General features: G+C 35.4%; 1 protein-coding gene across 2 annotated transcripts in view; it reads right to left on the bottom strand.

The window, feature by feature from the left end:
• Positions 1 to 20,029, bottom strand: part of LOC149072929 (src substrate cortactin-like) — a 76,521-nt gene that overhangs the window by 17,988 nt on the left and 38,504 nt on the right. Inside the window, exons 8-9 of one of the 2 annotated variants that reach the window (XM_089247082.1) lie at positions 17,428 to 17,538; positions 9,897 to 10,063 (exon numbers count right to left, since the gene is read on the bottom strand). In XM_089247082.1, the coding sequence (XP_089103208.1) occupies positions 9,897 to 10,063; positions 17,428 to 17,538 (278 nt within the window). The remainder of the gene's footprint in view (positions 1 to 9,896; positions 10,064 to 17,427; positions 17,539 to 20,029) is intronic. The other variant, XM_089247083.1, reaches the window with a different exon arrangement.

The following is a 20,029-nucleotide window of genomic DNA, read 5'->3' as shown; positions in this document are numbered from 1 at the left end:
TATCTATTTAATTACAGATTGTAAGCATCTCTTGGGAATACGTGATAATCACATTATATAAAAAAATAAATATTAATCTTCCCTCTATGCCCCCCCCCATTGTCAACCGCACCTCATACATTCCTGAAACAATTTAAAAACTAGATTTAACATGTGTTATGTACTTCTATATGAAATCGCGTATTCGGAAAAAAAATTTAATTTTACATAAAATTATTCACACAAAAGCATGTTGAAGTTGTGCTCTACTTTGACATGGAGCATAAAATAAGGTTTTGATGACATGAGTTCCAGCGAATGCTTAACCTTTATTGATAAATTTCAGCCAATCCTGATTACTCAAGTTCAAACAAAGCCACTTGCACACAGCTTAATTAGAAAAAAAATATATATATCTATATAAACTGAGCCGCTGTGGTGGTCGAGTGGTTATAGTGCCGGACTCGTGATGCGAGGATCCGGGTTCGAACCCCACAGTGGTGGTCGGCTGAAGTTGGTTTTCTGTGGTTCCCAACTTCAAGGCGCAAATGCGAGCCGATCTCCCCGTTAAAAAGTCTCGCCACAGAGAGCAACAGTCCTACAACGGTAAAATCATTCAACCATAACACTTCACTCATAGTTAGTAAAACTGGGGGCAGATGACAGCACTACACATAACAAGCATTACACAGAAAACAAAACTTTACGTCAGGTTGCACTACACGTACACGCACATTCCCGCATGTAACGATTCGTTGGGGGGTTCCGCGGGGGGGGGGGGTGTAGCAGTAGTAGGTAGGGGCTCGGGGATCCATGATGCAGCCACCTCGTTGGGCAATTTGCCTGTTGTGGCGTTGTATTTGTATTTGTATTTGAAGAGCCAAAGAAACTGGTAAAGGCATGCGTATGCAAATATAGAGATATGAAACCAATCAGAGTACGGCACTGCAGTCGGCAATTCCTATATAATACAACAAGTGTCTGGCATAGTTGTTAGATCGGTTACTGCTGCTACAATGGCAGGTTATCAAGATTTAAGTGAGTTTGAATGTCGTGTCATAGTCGGCGCACGAGAGATGGGACATAGCATCTCCGAGGTAGTGATGAAATTTGGATTTTCACGTACGACCATTTCACGAGTGTACCGTGAATATCGGGAATCCGGTAAAAAATTGAATCTACGACATCGCTGCAGCCGGAAAAAGATCATGCACGAACGAGACCAACGACGACTGACGAGAATCATTAAACGTGACAGACGTGTAACCCTTCCGCAAATTGCTGCAGATTTCAATGCTGGGCTATCAACAAGTGTCGGCGTGCGAACCATTCAACGAAACATCATCGATATGGGCTTTCGGAGCTGAAGGCCCACTCGTGTACCCTTGATGACTGCACGACACAAAGCTTTACGCCTCGCCTGGGCCCAACAACACCGACATTGGACTGTTGAGGACTGGAAACACGTTGCCTGGTCTGACGAGTCTCGGTTCCAATTGCTTCATGAATCCATGGACCCTACATGTCAACAGGGGACTGTTCAAGCTGGTGGAGGCTCTGTGATGGTATGGGGCATGTGCAGTTGGCGCAATATGGGACCCCTGATACGTCTAGATACGACTCTGACAGGTGACAGGTACGTAAGCATCCTGCCTGATCACCTGCACCCATTCATGTCCATTGTGCATTCCGACGGACTTGGACAATTTCAGCAGGACAATGCGACACCCCACACGTCCAGAATTGCTACAAAGTGGCTCCAGGAACACTCTTCTGACTTTAGACACTTCCGCTGGCCACCTAAATCCCCAGACATGAACATTATTGAACATATCTGGGATGCCTTGGAACGTGCTGTTCAGAAGAGATCTCCACCCCCTCTTACTCCTCTGGATTTATGGACAGCCCTGCAGGATTCAATTACCTCCAGCACTACTTCAGACATTAGTCGAGTCCATGCCACGTCGTGTTGCGGCACTTCTGCGTGCTCGCAGGGGCCCTAAACGATATTAGGTAGGTTAACAGTTTTTTTGGCTCTTCAGTGTATACATATATGAATAAATTTCTAATGGAATTGATGCAAACTACTTGGCGGTTTCGATTTTATAGTGACCATCTTAGAAATATACGCACATGGCTATCCAATTAGAATTAGTGTGTTGTTGTAACGCACTAAATACGCAATCGTGTTCACACTCTTTGAAGCATGGGTCTGCAACCAAATTTACCTGGCACACCTACTGCTTTATGACTTTTCCCTTTCGAAGTGATCAGAGGTGGAACACGAGTCCCAGCTATTTCGTTGCTTTTATTTTAAACACTAGAATACTGCCAAAAAAATTATTCTAGTTTTGTCTTTGGATTGTTGATTCAATTGTCAATTGGATTTTTGCCAATCTTGTACATTTGCAATTGAATACATTTACAATTTAGAATTTCAATAATCGTAATCCTTTCCCTTGTAAATCAAAGAAAGAACCAATGATAAAGGCAAATAAGGAGGAAAATGCCATGCATTCACAAAGTATTTTGATACGCTATGGGTGCCATCTTCAAAAGATTAATACAATCACTATCAACGCTGACCGAGGTTGACTACCAAATTTTACGCACATGGGAAAAAATATGTCACTTCAAGTCAGAATCACATGTGTCCTTCAGGTAGGCATTCTGCCCACGGCCTACTTTGCTCATATAAACAAAATTGGTCATTTAATAAAATGTGACACATAATTATTCATTTTGATTAGCAACAACACTAATAAATGATTTGAACTCAAAATGTTCAACAGGAAAGTTTTTGAAAAAAATTCAAAATTTAATCGTTAAAATAAATTTATTATTGAAATTACCAATCAAGCTACTTGTGAGACATTATCTGGTGTTTTTGGTGCGTTATCCAAGTAAATTTTGAAACGAATTCGAATACAAGTATTTTCTTGTTATATCACCTTATTTTCTGTCATGTTATTTCGGGTGTGAATGGTTCCAAAGGAGAAAATGGAGTTTCTCCCCCAAGCAAGATAATGAAATGAAAAAAAAAAGAAGACATCTGATATTTTATTTAGATAATTTCCTATACAAAACATTATTCTGGTATTATTCACTAGATCAGTGGTTCTCAACCTGGGGCCATATGGCCCCCTTGCGGTCCTGGGATATTCTAGGGGGCCACGGGAGAAAATCAAAAGTAAGGTGATCCACGACAGGTGGTGAAGGGAGTCATAGAGAGATGTGAAAAAAAAAAGCTTTAAAAGTGAAACATGGTTGAAAAATATTACTACTTTCAGAATTCATCAGATCTGTCCATAGAACCAGGTGCATCTTAACCCGTGGGTATATGTGGGCATGACCCGGGTCTTCATGTCTATAATGGAGGGATAGGGACTGCACTATATGGGATCTAGTACTATAATTTTCATATGTAAGAACAGCTTACATGTGAAAATCATAGTACCAAATCTAGTACCAGCTTAGTATGGAAGGCCGCCAGAGCAACAGTTGATGTGTTGGGAGGGTCAATTTATTGTGCATGTTCGTTGGATCGTCCCATATTTTACACAGACCCGTTTTTACCATATAATTTGACTCCTGGGAGAGAAGATAATCCATCATTTGAATCCGTGCCTAGCCAGGATTCTAGAGATTGACCTGATTTATTAAAATTTCATTCATAATAAAGAAAATAGAAAGTATCTCACTCTTGGATGAGGGTAGAGGGGGCCCTGGATAGGACGGGGGGGGGGGGGGGGGCACGAGAAAAAAATGTGATCCGTCGGGGGGTCATGAGCTGAAAAAGGTTAAGAAACACTGCACTAGATAACCAAAATATTTGGACTCACATCACAGAGGCCCTAGTTCTTGCCTTGCCCGACCTCTTCGTGTCTAAGTCGAGCTACAGCTATCAGTAATTCATTTTTCAAATCACCAGTGTTACTGCGATATTATATAGGTCCATATTTTAAGAAAATGGAATTTTACATTATTTCAAATGCAGGTGTCTCAACTCTTTCTTGATTAAAACTTTTACATGTAATTCTGAATGAATGTCATTGAATATTACCATTGTTTAATGAACATATCTGAAATATTGTTAGATTGCAATGAATTTCTACCCTTTTAGCTCAAACATTAAAAGAAAAATATCCAGATGAAACCACACTAATTAAACGTAAAAATATCCTTTGAGAGAGATATGATTGATAATACAATTATATCATTGAAAACACCAACTATGTTCACTAAAAATACCCAGAAATTCATTGTCATTCATTTCCGTGTATTTTTAGCGAACATCATTGGTTTTTTGCAGTCTACATTGCTAAAAATGTAATTCCATCTTACTATTAATATACTACAATACTTAAGAATGAGTCGATATATATGAGTCGAGAAATTATCATCCGATGATGGAGTGTGTTTTCCCCCTTCCGTATATTATTTGAATTATTCAAAAGAGAAACGATGCTTGTTTTCTGAGAAAGTACCAAAATTTCCCTTTTATCCTTATCGTCATAATCAGTGCGGCTACGGATAACATTCTTGATAAGCATGAATGGATAGTAACGGCACCAAAACCTAGGAGCTGAGGCCTTTTGAGCCCCTCCCCCCAATAAATTTTTTAAGGAGTACTGAGCCTCTCCTTCAATTAATTTCTAGAAAAAATGCAATCCACCTTCTATATGCCCTGCGTACACATTTGAGTCCAGTGTATATAGGACGAAAAGCAACTTTCAGCCTTCCCCCTCCAATATTTTTTTCATGTCGGTGACTCTGATAGATAGTACTGCCCAAGTGCCTTACTTAAGTAATGAAAATTGGTCAATATAAAAGGATGTAGAAACATAAAAAATTTGATGGAAAAAAACACATTATTGTACTTACAGTATGAATTCAACACACAAACATCTTCTTCCACATTACATACCATACATTTTTTTTCAGACATCATTGAAATTATAAATACAAACATAAAGTCCCCAAGAGGCAAATTACCCACAAGGTGGCTGAAACTGATATGCATGTTTGAACCATGATATGGAGGTCCATCCGTTGTGTAACAAACACTTTAGATATGTGACTTTTTTTACACGAAAATTTAAGACTGCTCGTCTGTAATTCATATTAACTTCCACACACATTATCTTTGGGTTTAAGACCATTGATGTTTGCGTTTGTTCCTAACTGGTTCTTTTATAAAAAAAACAGCATACAAAAAGGCCATAGCCATAGGTGAATAAACAGTGATGCTAAAATCATGCCCCCCCCCACCCGCATCCTGCTGCAGGGTCCCTAGGCTAGGCACTTTGGCAGGCCACAGCTGTATTGAATTTGTGAAAAAAAATGATGAGAATCGTCTCGGGGTCCTGAAACCAGAACACTGATACCAGCTGCACTTTTGTGGGGGACGATGGCTCTAATAATGACCAGTCATTAGCAAAACCTTACTTACATGGGGATGCTGGACCTTTCATTCCCAGATGGTGTTGAAATCTGCGATAGAAGTCTTTATCGATCAATTACAGTCACAATACTGGAATGTATTCACTGGAATGTATAGCGCATTGAATATGCGCTATACATTCCAGAGGGGGTATAGAGCATTGAATATGCGCTTCAGCTCTGTTTCCTTAATAGATGACACAAGTACAACTACTGTGTGTAATATTCATGTTTTTTTTGCAAAATTGGTGAAAATAAATGCAATAATATGTATAATGAATGAAATATATATGTATATTGAAGGCCGAAATGTATATACTGAATGCAAAAATAGGCACAATGAATGATTTGAAAAACTGAAAGCATACAAAACAGATTCACTCAATCTTAGTAGTGAGTGAGTTTTTCAGGAAATGCACTTTTCTTTCTGATCTGGTCATTCTCTTCAGGTTTTACAATCTTGGTGTCATTTGTTTTGGAAACAACCATTAAGGGACTAGACAGTGTCGATGGTCGAATATTCTCATCAATTACGTAAGCGGGTTTAACTCTGTGGATTGATACTGTCACAAATTTACCACTGTTCTTTATAACAAACTTCTTGTTGCCATGTTTCATTACCTCATACGGTCTGGAGTAGAGAGGCGGATCTTGTCCACGCAAAGGAAGACATGCAAACAAGACGAGAAATATTTGTGAATGTACACACTTCTTATGTGGCGGCCTCAGAGAGAGGCGGATCTTGTCCACGCAAAGAAAGACATGCAAACAAGACGATAAATAAAAATATCTAAAAATTTCACTAAAGGTGCCAAGATATGAGTGGCCTTCGGAACAAAGCGACCTTAGAAGTTGAAAAGACCCAAGAATTTTATAAGTTGTGTGAGAGTGGTTGGCTCATGATATTTTGTGATAGCTTCGACACGATCTGGAAGAGCTTTGATGCCAGTTGGCGAAACCTGTACTCCAAGTAAGTCAACTGTAGAAAGTTCAAACACACACTTGGAAGGCTTCAGCGAGAGATCATAGTCACTGAAAAAGTGCTCTTACATTATGGTTCTCTTCAGCTGATGATGATGGAATGAGTATATCACCAACAAAAGCCTATGTGAATGGAAGATCTTGCAACACTTCATCCCTAAAACATTGGAAAATGGATGCTGCGTTGCACAGACCAAAAGACATTCGTGCATTTTCATAGAGTCCAAATCATGTGATGATTGCAGTCTTATGAATGTGATCTGGATGAATTAGAATTTGATGATAAGCACTCACTAGGTCTACATGAGAGAAGATTGTTTTTCCATGAAGTTCAGACATGAAATCTTGTATGTTGGGTACAGCGTATCTGTCCTTGATGGTTTTCGCATTCAATGCTCTGTAGTCTCAGACAGGATACCAGTCATCACAACCATTTTTTTTAACCATGTGAAGCAATGATGCATGGTTGGTTTTTGATGGGCTGATGCGTCCTAGACCTAACATGTGCTGTAAGGCTTGTTTGGCGAGCTTGAATTTTGCAGGGTCAAGTCTACAGGTTTTTGCTGTGATTGAAGCACCAACTGTCTCAATAAAATACACAGTATTGTGCTTGATAGGTTGGTCACATGAGCAAGGATTTGTAATTTTAGGAAACTGGCGCAATAAGTCATGGTACACTGAATCACCATCTACTAATTTGACAGAATGTTCACTAGCATGCAGGATTTTACCGTAGGCACTTAAATTGGTTGACAGATCTAATAGGCGAGAATTATACAAGTCCAATGAAAGATGAAAATGATACAAAAATCGGCTCTGAGTATTGGTGTGGAAACATCTGCTATGTAAAAGGGCCATGAAAAATTTCTTCACAAATTGAAATCCAGCAAAAGTAGTCATTGACAATAAACACTGATTGCAGATGAATTAGTGGTGACAAATGCTTGAATTGGTCATTGTTTATGCTCAGAAGTGGTTGCTGGTTACAACCATAGCTGTCTGTATTCACCAGGAAGGATACACACACAAGTTTGATTGTTTATCTTTCATGTATAGGCATTTGTTGATTGAGGCAAATGAATCAAATTTGAAAATTCTGTCGGGGCATTCACTACTTGTAGCTGAAAGCGGCTGCCCAGCTAGTTTCCAGATTGTTGAAACTGGCAAGGAAACAAACATTTTCTTGCCTTGTCACCGAAGTTCGTGTGGTAAAAGCACATGTTGTCTTTGGGTTCGCGGAACGATCTGAAACAGGAGCATGATCTGTTGCATACATGACTGCAATAGTTGACCGGAAACTGCCAAAAACTGTGGTTAGTCTTCCAAAACGGAGGTACCTCTAGGACCACACAGGAAACTTGGAGTTCCTTCAGAAATATTATCTTACATGCTGGTATATTAAATGAGGGATGACAAAATGTAAATGAAAAATAATGCTTACTGCTTTGCCGATGAAGGTGATGCCTATAAACCATTAAGACGAAAACTAAACCCACCTTTGATGATTATGATACCATGGGAGCATCCAGGTGACCATTTTTGTGCTTGGTTTCATGATGAAATGATCCGATGGGAGACGTTGAATAATACGACTCCATTTAAGAATGAGAATTAACTCAAGTATTATTTATATTTATATTATTATTTATACAAATAGATTAACAAAACATGTGGCTATGTGTACACAATCGACTCTCATGTCACACTGGTATGTCGCGCTACTGTGCAGATGGAAAGTGGTGAGAATGCAGCGCTATCTCTTTATATATCTAACAAACATAATTTACGCATACAGTAGAACCTCTCGATAATGGACACCCATAGGACCAAAACTTTTGTCTGCTATTGGGGAGGTACAATATACAGTAAAACCTTGTTTATACGACTTTCACATTTACACAATGTTTGGCTTTGGTCGCAATTTGTTCCTATATATTACTGTGTGTAAAAATGATACACCGATGGTTATATATAACCATCAATCGTCTTGATTAGAAAGTTTCATTAAATTTTACAACATTTTATCCCTTTTACTGGCGATCATGCATAATTCACAAACAAAGTTGGAAAGTCTAATAAAATGTAGAAAAATTTATAACCTTTCTTCTCTTCATTAAACCAATTAATTATTTTTCCCAAACATAATACGTATGAACAACACATATTTGGCAATAAAAATTAAATTAAAATAAGTGTGAAAAAGAAATAAACGTTCATAATAACATTATCAGTTATGTAGGCTTTCTTCACACGTATCAACATGTGCAAACAAAACTAACATTACCATTTGAAATCAGCATCCTGGACCATAGTTATATTCAGTTAATGAATTAATTAATTGACGGATTATCATATTTACCAATAAAAGCTTTGGATTATACATAATCACCATTGAGTATGGTAAATTCTCGATTTATGAACAAAAATTTACAAATTAGAGTTTGGAAAAAAATTAGTTCGCCTGATTTTACTGTCTGCTATCGAGAGTGTCCGCTAACTGGGAGTGAAATACATTAAAGCCCTATTCCACAAAACCAGGGACACGAAATGTGTCCGTTAAGAGAGGTTCCACTGTAGCGAGTCAATTCACTATACAAAGGTACCAAATTTGAATAGTTATTGCTTGAATCTTGACTAAACATTACCCAAATTTGTTGCCAAAAGTTTATGAGTTAAAAGGTTAAATTATATATATATATATATACCTGCTACTACTCTACTCTAAGCGAAATTGGTGGTTAACCGGTGCTCTGTGTGCACTTCCCGCGGCTCTGCGGCCGCTCAAGAAAAATAAAATGAATCAATAAATTTTATAAATAAATGAAAAAAAACAAGGTCTACATGCTCCGTCATAGAAATTATATACTAAAAAGGGCTCTGCGAGTCAAAAAAGGTTGAGAACGGCTGTGCTAAGCAATAAGATGCCAATTTAGAATCAAAAACAGGACAAAGCCATTGTAAGTACAACTAAGTTACAGCTTCTCCTGGTATTGTGCTTTTGTATCATACATTGTAATTTACAATAAAGAAATTGAAGCTTTTCTTCTCATTCGAAAATGATTGATGTGCAATGATAATTCAGTTTACAAATGCATCAGCTAACAAAGATTTTTTGTAACTGATATTCATTAGCTGAGTCTTTAAGATCAGAGATTCTGGCCACAAGATCCATGTTACAGGTAGCAGACATTCTGTACACCTCTGCTAAGGGTTCTGCATAGAAAGAAATTAATTCAGTGATCATGGGGGAACCATGTGACAAGCCAATCATACTACTAGTGAACAGCATCAAATATCACTTTCCTATGAGTTTCTGGTTACACTTTCTTATGTGTGTGTGAATGTGGTTTATTTAAATATTTTTCCATCACCCCCATAAAGTTTTTAGGTGGAATTTTTAGACATCTGTGAGTACATATGCAGTATATCATAATCATCACTCTAGTGAGAACATGTCTGAATGTCCAAGATTTATGAAATAAAAATGCTCTCACCTTGTCTTGTCTATCCTTTTCTACCCCAAATTTACCACCAAAACCATGCTTCATATCTGTCTGGGAAGGGTGGGCTTCTACTTTGGTCACAGAGTCCCAACCTAATGCAGACTTGTCTTTCCTGTCTTCCTGAACTCCATACTTCCCCCCAAATCCTTTAGCGTAATCTGCAAAGATAAAAAAAAGTAAAACTTATGAAAAAATAAGAATATGTATATAAAGTAGACTTGATAAAATGTCAGTCACATGACCAGAAAAAATTGTCGACCTGAGGATGTTAGAAAAAAGTCACAGCTTTGCCTAATATACACATTTACGTGTTTGTGTAGTATTAGTTATATTTTTCAGGAGTACACTGAGATTTTAATTAACATGAAATAAAATTTCTACGTTTTCCAACACCAAGAATCTTTTTTTTTAATCTGACATGTTTAGGAGCAAGACATTAAATGACTGCAATTAAACATGGGAATAATAAAAAAAATTTATAATCTCAATCACAATTTCTGTATACATCCTCAAAGCAGAATATGCTGAAAACTGTGATGCAAGTTGCAAAACAATCTCAGGAAGAATTTTAAGAAAAGAACTCTGTGTAGAAAACACTATTATGGAAAATTTGCCACAGAAGATTTTCAGTCGGCTGAGTGGTTGTTGCAGATCAAAAAATATTCTGCTTTGGGGTACATACTTTTCAAAGCAGTCATGTTTCATGTTTTTTTTATATGGTCTCACTCAGTGATTATGAATGTCCTTTTTCTCTATTGAAGTTTTAGTTGAGCAAAACAAGTGCCATATTAGCTGGCATTCCGGGCAAAGTGAGGTTCAATAAGGATCACAGAATGCATATAATAGACTGATACCATTTTATATTAAAAACTGAATACACAAGTGAATAAGAATAAAATAATGATTTTTGCCTATAACAAACAAGTTTGCATAGGAATTTGATAACAATAATGAAAATTGAGCATTTACTTATTACTCCAAATCAGTGATTCCCAATGTGGGAGTTGACGCCTCATGGGAGACAATGGAATGTTCCAGGGGGTTGGTAGAAGCTACGGGTATAACATAAGATCGTATGGGTTAAATTGTGTTGGGGAACGATGGGAGAAAAAAAATTTCTGAAGGAGCGATGGGACAAAAAAAGGTTGGTTGGAAACTATGCTCCAAATCAATTATCGTCAACTCAATATGAAAGACACATACTGTATCTGGCACATTTCTCTGTGTGTTCAGATACTGAAGAAATACGCTTTCTCATTTTTTGTTATTAGAACATCGTGTTTTGCAGTGTAATTTTCCCAGCTCAATCTAATTTTACACACATTTTAGCATATGTGTACACAGAAGTCTACATGCATTTCCATTTAACTCATCTAATTCACATAAATGAATATGCTTAGTTTCAGACATTTCTAATAAATCAAGATTTGTGGTAGTAAAATTAAACAGTTAGAACTACCTGAACCTATTTCATAAAACAGAAAGGACTCTAATATCCAAAGAAAAGACAGGGTTCAAATATGCTGACTCAATTAATTCTTAGAATCCAAATATTCAACCACTTTACGATCAAAGGACGTAATATTGCATCAAAACATCAGTGGAATAAATACAAACAAGTTCACTCTGTTTTCTTTCCGCTCTCCTGATCATCCCGGAGCGTTATTACAATATTACAACTTTTTTTCTTTAGGTTTTTGTATACCCTGATAGTGATTTTTTCCTCACATATGATGTATCCGGGTTCGAACCCCACAGTGGTGGTCGGCTGAAGTTGGTTTTCTGTGGTTCCCAACTTCAAGGCGCAAATGCGAGCCGATCTCCCCGTTAAAAAGTCTCGCCACAGAGAGCAACAGTCCCACAACGAAAAATCTTTCAATCATAACACTTCACTCATAGTTTGAAAAAAAAACTGGTGGCAGATGGCAGCACTACACATAACAAGCATTACAGAGAAAGAAAAGAAAGAAAAAAAAAAAAACCTTCACGTCAGGTTTCACTACACGTACACGCACATTCCCGCATGTACCGATTCGTTGGGGGTTCCGCGGGGGGTTGTGGGCGGGGTGCATGTGTGGTGTAGCAGTAGTAGGTAGGGCTCGTAGGTAGGGTAAAAAAGGGTTCGGGGATCCATGATGTCAGCCACCTCGTTGGGCAATTTGCCTGTTGTGGCGGTGTATTTGTATCTTTCTTATAAGAGTGAAAGAACAGCTAGGGTAAGGGTAAAAAGAAATTTTCTTTATACCAATACATTCTTATTACCTTTTATACCGTCTTACTCTTTTATTTGGGTTTTTTTCCTTCCCTTTTTCAAACGTGCGGTTAGGTTAGGACAAGGTTACTATATTTATTGCTGCTTCATCAAATAGATAGCATCAGAATTTCTTGCCAATTCGCTTGTAAGCAAAGGGATTAAGAATTATCTGGAATCTGTGATTTGATTTTCCCGGCATGGTGGCTAAAGCAGGGGGAATACAGTAAGATAGACTGAAATCATTGTATTATTTCCCAGATACACATTGGTTTGTGCAAGTAGTTTGTATACATCTAGTTATCAGATGTATTCTAATGCATTTGCGAAGTAATCTGATGAGGGCATAACTGTTGACTGCTGCTTATGACCAGCTTAGCAAAATGAAAAACATTATCAATTTTAGATACAAATAGAAATAATTTATTTGCATTCAAGAAAATTAGTAGATAAGGTTACAAGTTTTCAATAACATTAGATGTTTGACTAAAAGGCATTTGAAAATTTTATTTGCAAAATCAGTTACTCATTATAAAAATGCAAAGCAAAAGTTTATTCACATACATTAATTATGACCAATCTTTGCTCCAAGAAATCAATCTTGTCTCAGTAGATAGAAGAATATTTTTTTAACTAACTTATTCATTCACACTTGTCAGGCACAGTTCAGAATCTGATTCTAATGCACTTCAGAAAGATGAGATCTGCTCTCCGAGCAGAGACAAGTTGTGACTGATGTGTGTGAATAGATCCTTAATACAGGTAAATAATAAGAAATTCAAGGAACATACATAAAAAAAATTATGCATGTAAAACTTTAATATCTGAATTTATTTTATGCCAGCTGAACTGTACGTCATAGCATGTCATTAAAAAGAGCAGACAGCATTAAAAAATTTTATATTATTAAAAAACATAAATGTTAGAACAAAAAAATGTAATAGAACATACACAAAAATCTACAGAAAAATTATATTTTGAATGCAAAAACTATATTTTGTTGAATGCAAAAACTATATTTTGTTGAACGCATGAATTTTATTTCTCTTGAAAATAAAGTTTCAGCTGGGAAATTTCCGTTTTTTTTTAATAAAATGTTTTTTTTTTCAGAAAAATGTTGATGTCTTATAAAAGTTATAAAAATTTTATACTCCCTATTTGGAGAAAAATCATTCTTTTACTATATCAAGTTAAAAAAATTAAAATTATCCATAGAAAATGTATGCAATTAGAAAATTTTCAAAGAATGACAAATGTGGTGAACCACTGTTGAGCCTAGAAATGTTACACAGTCCGAAGGTATGATGTTTGGGTAACAAACTGATTGTCCCCTGGAATCCTAAAACCTTCCACTTCAATTTATTTATTTGAAATGTGTTTGATGATGATGATGGATGAACATGATTTTGTAGTAACACTGACACGAGAGCGATATTTTGCAGTAAAACTGACACGAGGGTGATATTTTGTGATGACACTCAAGTAACAGGACCATGCTAATGGGTGCTTTGATACCTACAATCCTTTTCTGCGCTGGCTGGAAGATGCAAAGCTATTTCTCTTATTTGATTCTGCCACGAAAAAGTGTGCATGCAACAGAAAATGAGGCTACAAATTTCTTTAGACAAACTAAGGTTTTGTGAGCAGGGTTTAGAAGTTAGATCAGAAAGCATTTCTGACACTCGTCTCACACTCATAGGAATCATTGCCAATTAGTTATGTTGATGCACTGGTTTATCATAGCTCATTAATCATGACTTTTTTACACTCATAATGAATTGACACAGTTCTCCAACAAATGACTCAGAACATTGCTCATAAGACAAGATTAGTAGTCATAAGGGGGTAAAAAGATCCTTTGGTCCAGTGTTCCCCAAAGTGGGAACATTCCCAATAAAAAAGATCCTTTTGCTTTTAGGAAACCTGGTAGAACAAATCTGTCAGTGAGAGAGGGACAAAATAAACGATCTTTATCTGTGAACACTGCACAAAAATGTATATAGAGCTCTTCATTACACCAATACAGTATAGATACAGTCAAGGAGTCATGTCCACAGCTTAATGTGAAGCCAGTAAAAGCCTTAAGATGACTAATTCTGTTGATAATGTTGAATAGATAAAATATTTTCAAATATAATCTTATAAATTGAAAAGAGCAGTTTACTTAAAAGATTTAATACATAATTGTATGACCAAATTCATACACAATCTCTATAGCATTAACTTTGATTGCTATCATCGTTTCAGGTAGAACATTCATTGATGTGCTTCGCTTTAAAATTTAGAACATGTCTTTAGAAATTTTGAAAGCCTAGAGAAGATTTAAAAAGTAATAAATTTCAATGAGCTGGAATTTAGTTGATGTGTCAAATTCACTTGTCAACGTAGCTCTGCGGTCAAAATAACTACTTCCGTTATTTTGGTTGAAAGGAATCAAATTTTCATGATATAATATCAAATAAGCAAAAAAACGCATAAAATTAGATTATTGATTTTTTTCATTTGCAATGATTGCACTGCAACCCTAGGGCAAAAGCTAAATTCACAGATAAAAATACCAAAACATTAACTTTTTCATACAGTCGGACACTGAATTTAACAAACTCTGATTCAACGAATTCCTCAATTTAACTAATTTTTTCTGAAATTCTGATGAAAATAGTGATCAAACCCCCCTATTTAACGAATAAAAAACCTTTATATAACAAATATTTTTTAAACTATCCAAAACATTTTCTCTCATTTCTCGTCAATCAAAACCACAATCAGAAGATTTGATTTCCAAGGAATTGACCTTCAGCCCTTCTTTAGAGACAAAATAAAAAAGAACAGGAATCTGCTCTTTTTTAAGTAAAGGAGATAATAAAGCCATTCAAAATGCACATGGGAAGGTTTCAGCAAATGGTGTAACATCAATACCATGAAAAATTGTGCTGTCTGTATGTTTACATTTCAGTAAAAAAATAAAGTTACTTCAAGTTTGTGTTCTGCCTTGACAAGTTAGAAAAAGTTTGATAAAAATGTTGGACATATCAAACTTCTATCAAACAATTTTTTCATGCATCCTGACTTTATTATATTATGCATTTTTTTTTTCAATTGTTGTCAGAAATAATTTTTAACAGGAACTCTCAAAGTAAGTAGCTTTTAAAATTTGCCCTTTCGAGTGTTTACGCTCCTGATCAATTTGACCTTGATAGAACAATTTCCTCAATTTAACGAATGAAATTATTGACTTTTTCCTATTTGTTATATTGGGGTATGACTGTATGTATACACTTAAACGTTTACAAGAAAAATAGATGCTAATAGCATCTACGTATAGAAAATTTTTCATTATTTAGTACAGAGGGGTGAGAAGTGGCAAAGTCCATTTCGGAGCAGCAAAATTCAGGATTTGGAGCAGCAAATTCAGGATTCAGAGCAGTTTTGGAGAAGCAAAATATAGGATTCTGAGTAGATACTTATAAATTGGAGCAGCAAAATTAACTTACAAGAATATTTTCATTGACCCCCACCCCTTTTCAAAATAAAACAACTGTACTGTCTTTTATTATTAAACATCTTTTTATCAGCTTGTTTTATGTTTTTGGTGTTTCAGGCTTTTGACACCTTGTTTGAAAGAGCAGCTGTCATAAAATTTTTCACACCAGTCTATTTAAGATGATTTTTGCTTACTGAGGGCACTTGATATTGCAAGATTTTTACTTTCCAGCAGCACTTCAAATGGGCTAAAAATTTTCTATAAGTTTTCAATTTTTTTATACTCGGAAGGAAACTGTTGCAAAATGGGAGGGAATTTCGAAAGAATCAACACGATGTTTGGCGAATCAACACTATGTTTGGCGAATCAACACGATGTTTGGCAAATCAACACGATGTTTGGCAAATCAACACAATGTTTGGCGATTCAGCACTCATTATTTGGCAAGATTGACGATCTGACACTCGTTGTTTGGCGATATTGGCAATTCAACGCTGTTTATTCTGCCAGGTTTCTAAATTAGCATTCGTAATTCGGCGGACATGCGCTTTTTACTCCCGGAATGAAAATTTTTTTCACGAAACATCTGGATTTGATGCAATGACGATCAACTACAGTAATAATTTCTGCTGCTTCCAGTGGCGACTTTTTGTATATATTTTTTGAAAACGGGAACTGACTCACATTTGCGCTTTAAAGCTGAAAGACCATTGCAAACCATCTTCAGTTGCACGATCACAGATGTTATTGGGGTTTTGCGATGGAAAGCCAGATATATAGTTTAAGTACAGTGGAAAAAACACGCTCTTCTCGTAAAGAATCGTTTTGCAGGAAACAAATTTTTTTTCGCCATCCTTTTTGAAATTCCCAGCATACTGAAGCAAAATTCACTATTTAGAAATACGAAAATACACTATTGGAGCAGGATGGCGCAAGATGTTAATTTTGGTGCAATGTGGCGCAATTGGCGCAGAGTTCTCACCCCTGAGTACACCCTTTTACAGACAAAGGTGTTTAAGAAACACTTGTCTGAGACGTTGATTGAAAAGTATTTGTTGTACAAACAAAATTCTGAAAAAACAAACTAAATGGTGTAGTACAGCATTACAATTTATTTTTCCATCATGTTCTATATAGAAATGGCTACATAAAAATAATTTTTTCACTTTACTTTGGATAAGCATATGATACAAGGAAGAAAACCTCAATACTCATATATATAAAGTAGTATAAAAAAATATATAACATTCTGAATTAAAATGAAGCATTCACCTATTATAGCAATAAATGAGAAAAAATAGAAAAATAAAGCAAGCAAAATAATATCAAAAATTAATTATGAACAGTATTATCAAGCAATGAGCAATAATTGTTATTGAAATTAGAAACCATATTGATCTCACCTTTTATATAACAAAATGAGCAAACAAAAACCCATAGGCAGAGATAGACTTGGAAATCTGGGGGGCACGATGATGTCAATTCATATATACACATATACATTAGATTAGATGATTCCACCTCTGATGCTGGGGGGAGAGGGGCAATGCCCCTCCCCTGTACCTCTGCCCATGCAAAAACCTACATTACATCCCAAAACTCATTTTTATTAATTGGAGAATACCATCCAACCTGAAATATTATGTAAATGATTGTCAAAATTTTGAATTTTTTTTATGTTAGACATGATGCCTAAGTATTAGAGGAGCTAAGTATTACTAATATGCCTCTAGTAGATCTGAGTAGTCATAGGTTAGGCATGCTACACAAGAAAAGTAATAACTGACCAATCTGTGATTGGTGTTTTGGCACATTCTCTATATACTGCCATCCAACAGCAGACTTGTCTTGGCGGTCAGAGTGAAGGCCAAACTTCCCACCAAAGCCAAATGCATAATCTGTGAAATCAGAATTTTTGTGAAACAAACTTACATTCATTAAGCAAACTTCAGAAGGAAAGGAAATAGAAAAAGAAAGCATATTTTTTACCCAGAGTTTTATTACACATTTTCTAAGAAAGTAAGAGTTTAAAATTTGGAAAAAGAAAATAGGTTTTATAATGAGAATTTTCAGTAAAAAAATTAATACTTGATGCATCCAAGTTGAGTGTTTTCAATTTTTCAAATTTTATGGGTCAAATTTTTTTTTCTCACCAAGCCCCAGATCCCATTTTTTCTATGCTCACTAATGAAGCAAACAAAGATCGAAATTTTGAAAAAAAGGGGGGTGCTATGCATTTTCCTTAATAAAATTTTTGAAATATTACTGACCTCTGGAATACTATGAATCAATGTTTAAATGAAAAGGAACTATTAAATTACATTATAGAATCCATCAAGGTATACAACCTGTGAAGTGTAAAAAAAATTATAAATTTATATGCATAATAATCAAATAATATTCAAAATGATTGGCTGACTGCATCTAACAATGTAAATAAAACATCAGAATTAAAATTTTATAAAATATGCTGTGAATATTTTTTGATTATCTTTTGCTGTGATTATTTTTTGATTATCTTTTGCTGTGATTATTTTTTGCTTTCAACATGCCAGTTGAGGAGTTTATTTTCAAAAAAGGGAACATTTCCATTTTTTTCTCGAAATTCCCTTTTCAACGGTTTTTGAATCTTTCGGATGAGCTCTGTCAGATTATGCAACAGGGTTTATTTAAATGGGGATGTTTTTGGTAGAAATTCCAATGTAAAGTTGGTCATTTTCACCAAAAAGGAACATATCCACCTCTTTCATTTACCTCAGTAATTTTCATTCAAAAGAAAACATAACAAAACGGTTGTCTTACTTGCATTAAGAGGGATTTTTTTTTTTCAAAATGGCACATTTTCAGAAGTGCTCGAGATCACATTTCAGAATGATTGTGTTCATGTTATGCATGAGAGAGAGCAATAAGAGTACCTTTCTTGGCTAGGTGAAACCTTCTGGATTTTTCAGACTTGAATACATAGATCTAATTTTCTTCAACTAATTTTCTTTCAAAAAAAAAACAAAAAAACATTTCCGAAATTCAAATGCAGATAACACTCTCGAATGCTGATCAAGAAACATAGTATTGAAATATTCTTATACCACTCCCACATGCTACCTGTTGGGCTATTTTCCTCTTTTGTAAAGCAGCACATTCCAGCAGAATACGTTTTCCACTTTTACTGTAAATTCAGTGATTGTGGAAATGTTACCTTTTGCAAATAAACTCTTTATTTAAGGGTGAGAGATATAAATAATAGTCAGACTACATTTTATACCAAGCTTGGTTAATAAAAAATTTCCGGATATAATGAACAAAGTTTATTTATTGATCAACTGGTCTTGCCGGATTTCTAATACATGCAAGATTATTTTATATACCACTATAGCAAAACCTAAAACATTTAAAAATCTGATATGATAAACTTTATCAGCTCTTCCTTTAAAAGTTTTTATATTTTTATAATTTTTACTCAGTTGAAACTGAAAATTAACTTATTTTGATGAGTACAGCAATAGCCAAGAAATGTCTTTGGAGATTAAACCGGTTGGAAACAACAAATAAACCGGTAACAAATCTTTTTTTGGTGGGTATGACCATGCTTTTTTTTGCAAGATCACATGCATTTTCTTATGAGATGGGATGAGGAACAAAATCTTTTGTCCCTAAGTTTTTTATAATGGAGTTTGACTATATTTAAAAATAATTATTAAAAAGAATTAAATACATGTTTAATGATTCAAGTGCACATGTGTTTGCACAAACTTTTACTATAGAGAAGTAAAAAAACCCTTATCTAACAACTTCAAAAATTGTAATTACTAAAAAAAAATCAAATAATTCCAATAACATGTAGTTAAAGCTAAATACTAGTAATTCCAAGTTTAAATAATAATCAAAGAGGATGTCTGTGACATGAGCACTCTGTTATATTCCAAGTACAGTTGAACTTCGGTTAACGAGGTCAATTTGTTTCACAAACGTGCTCATTATCCAAATCGCTCGTTATTCGAATCAAACTCCCCCCATAGGAAATAATGGGAACTCAAATAATTTGTTTCACAATTATTCATTCACATAAAAATGACTAATAAAAACTGCATTCAATCAATGATTCACCACAATAATAATAATAAATAATATAATGAAATACTACACCGACCAAACAACAAAAAAAATCTACTACAAATCCAAACTACATCGCCAAATTGCATGATGAAATTTCCTACATGTGTAAGCATAAGAGGGTTCTCATACTAGGGGATTTCAATTACCCAGGTATTGATTGGGAGAACCTTTCATCTAGAGGTCAGTATGAAAGAGACTTTCTTAAGTTGGTGCTCGACATTTGCCATGTCCTTACTTCTCTCGTTCTCAGATAAGATACCGTCCATAAACTCTTGC

This window comes from Pholcus phalangioides, unplaced genomic scaffold (assembly GCF_987345545.1).
Source record: "Pholcus phalangioides strain wild (caught in Gottingen) unplaced genomic scaffold, Ppha-v1.0 ptg000017l_1, whole genome shotgun sequence".
Lineage (NCBI taxonomy): Eukaryota > Metazoa > Arthropoda > Arachnida > Araneae > Pholcidae > Pholcus > Pholcus phalangioides.
Note: the sequence above shows the minus strand (reverse complement) of the source record. Positions and strands in the feature narration are given on the sequence as shown.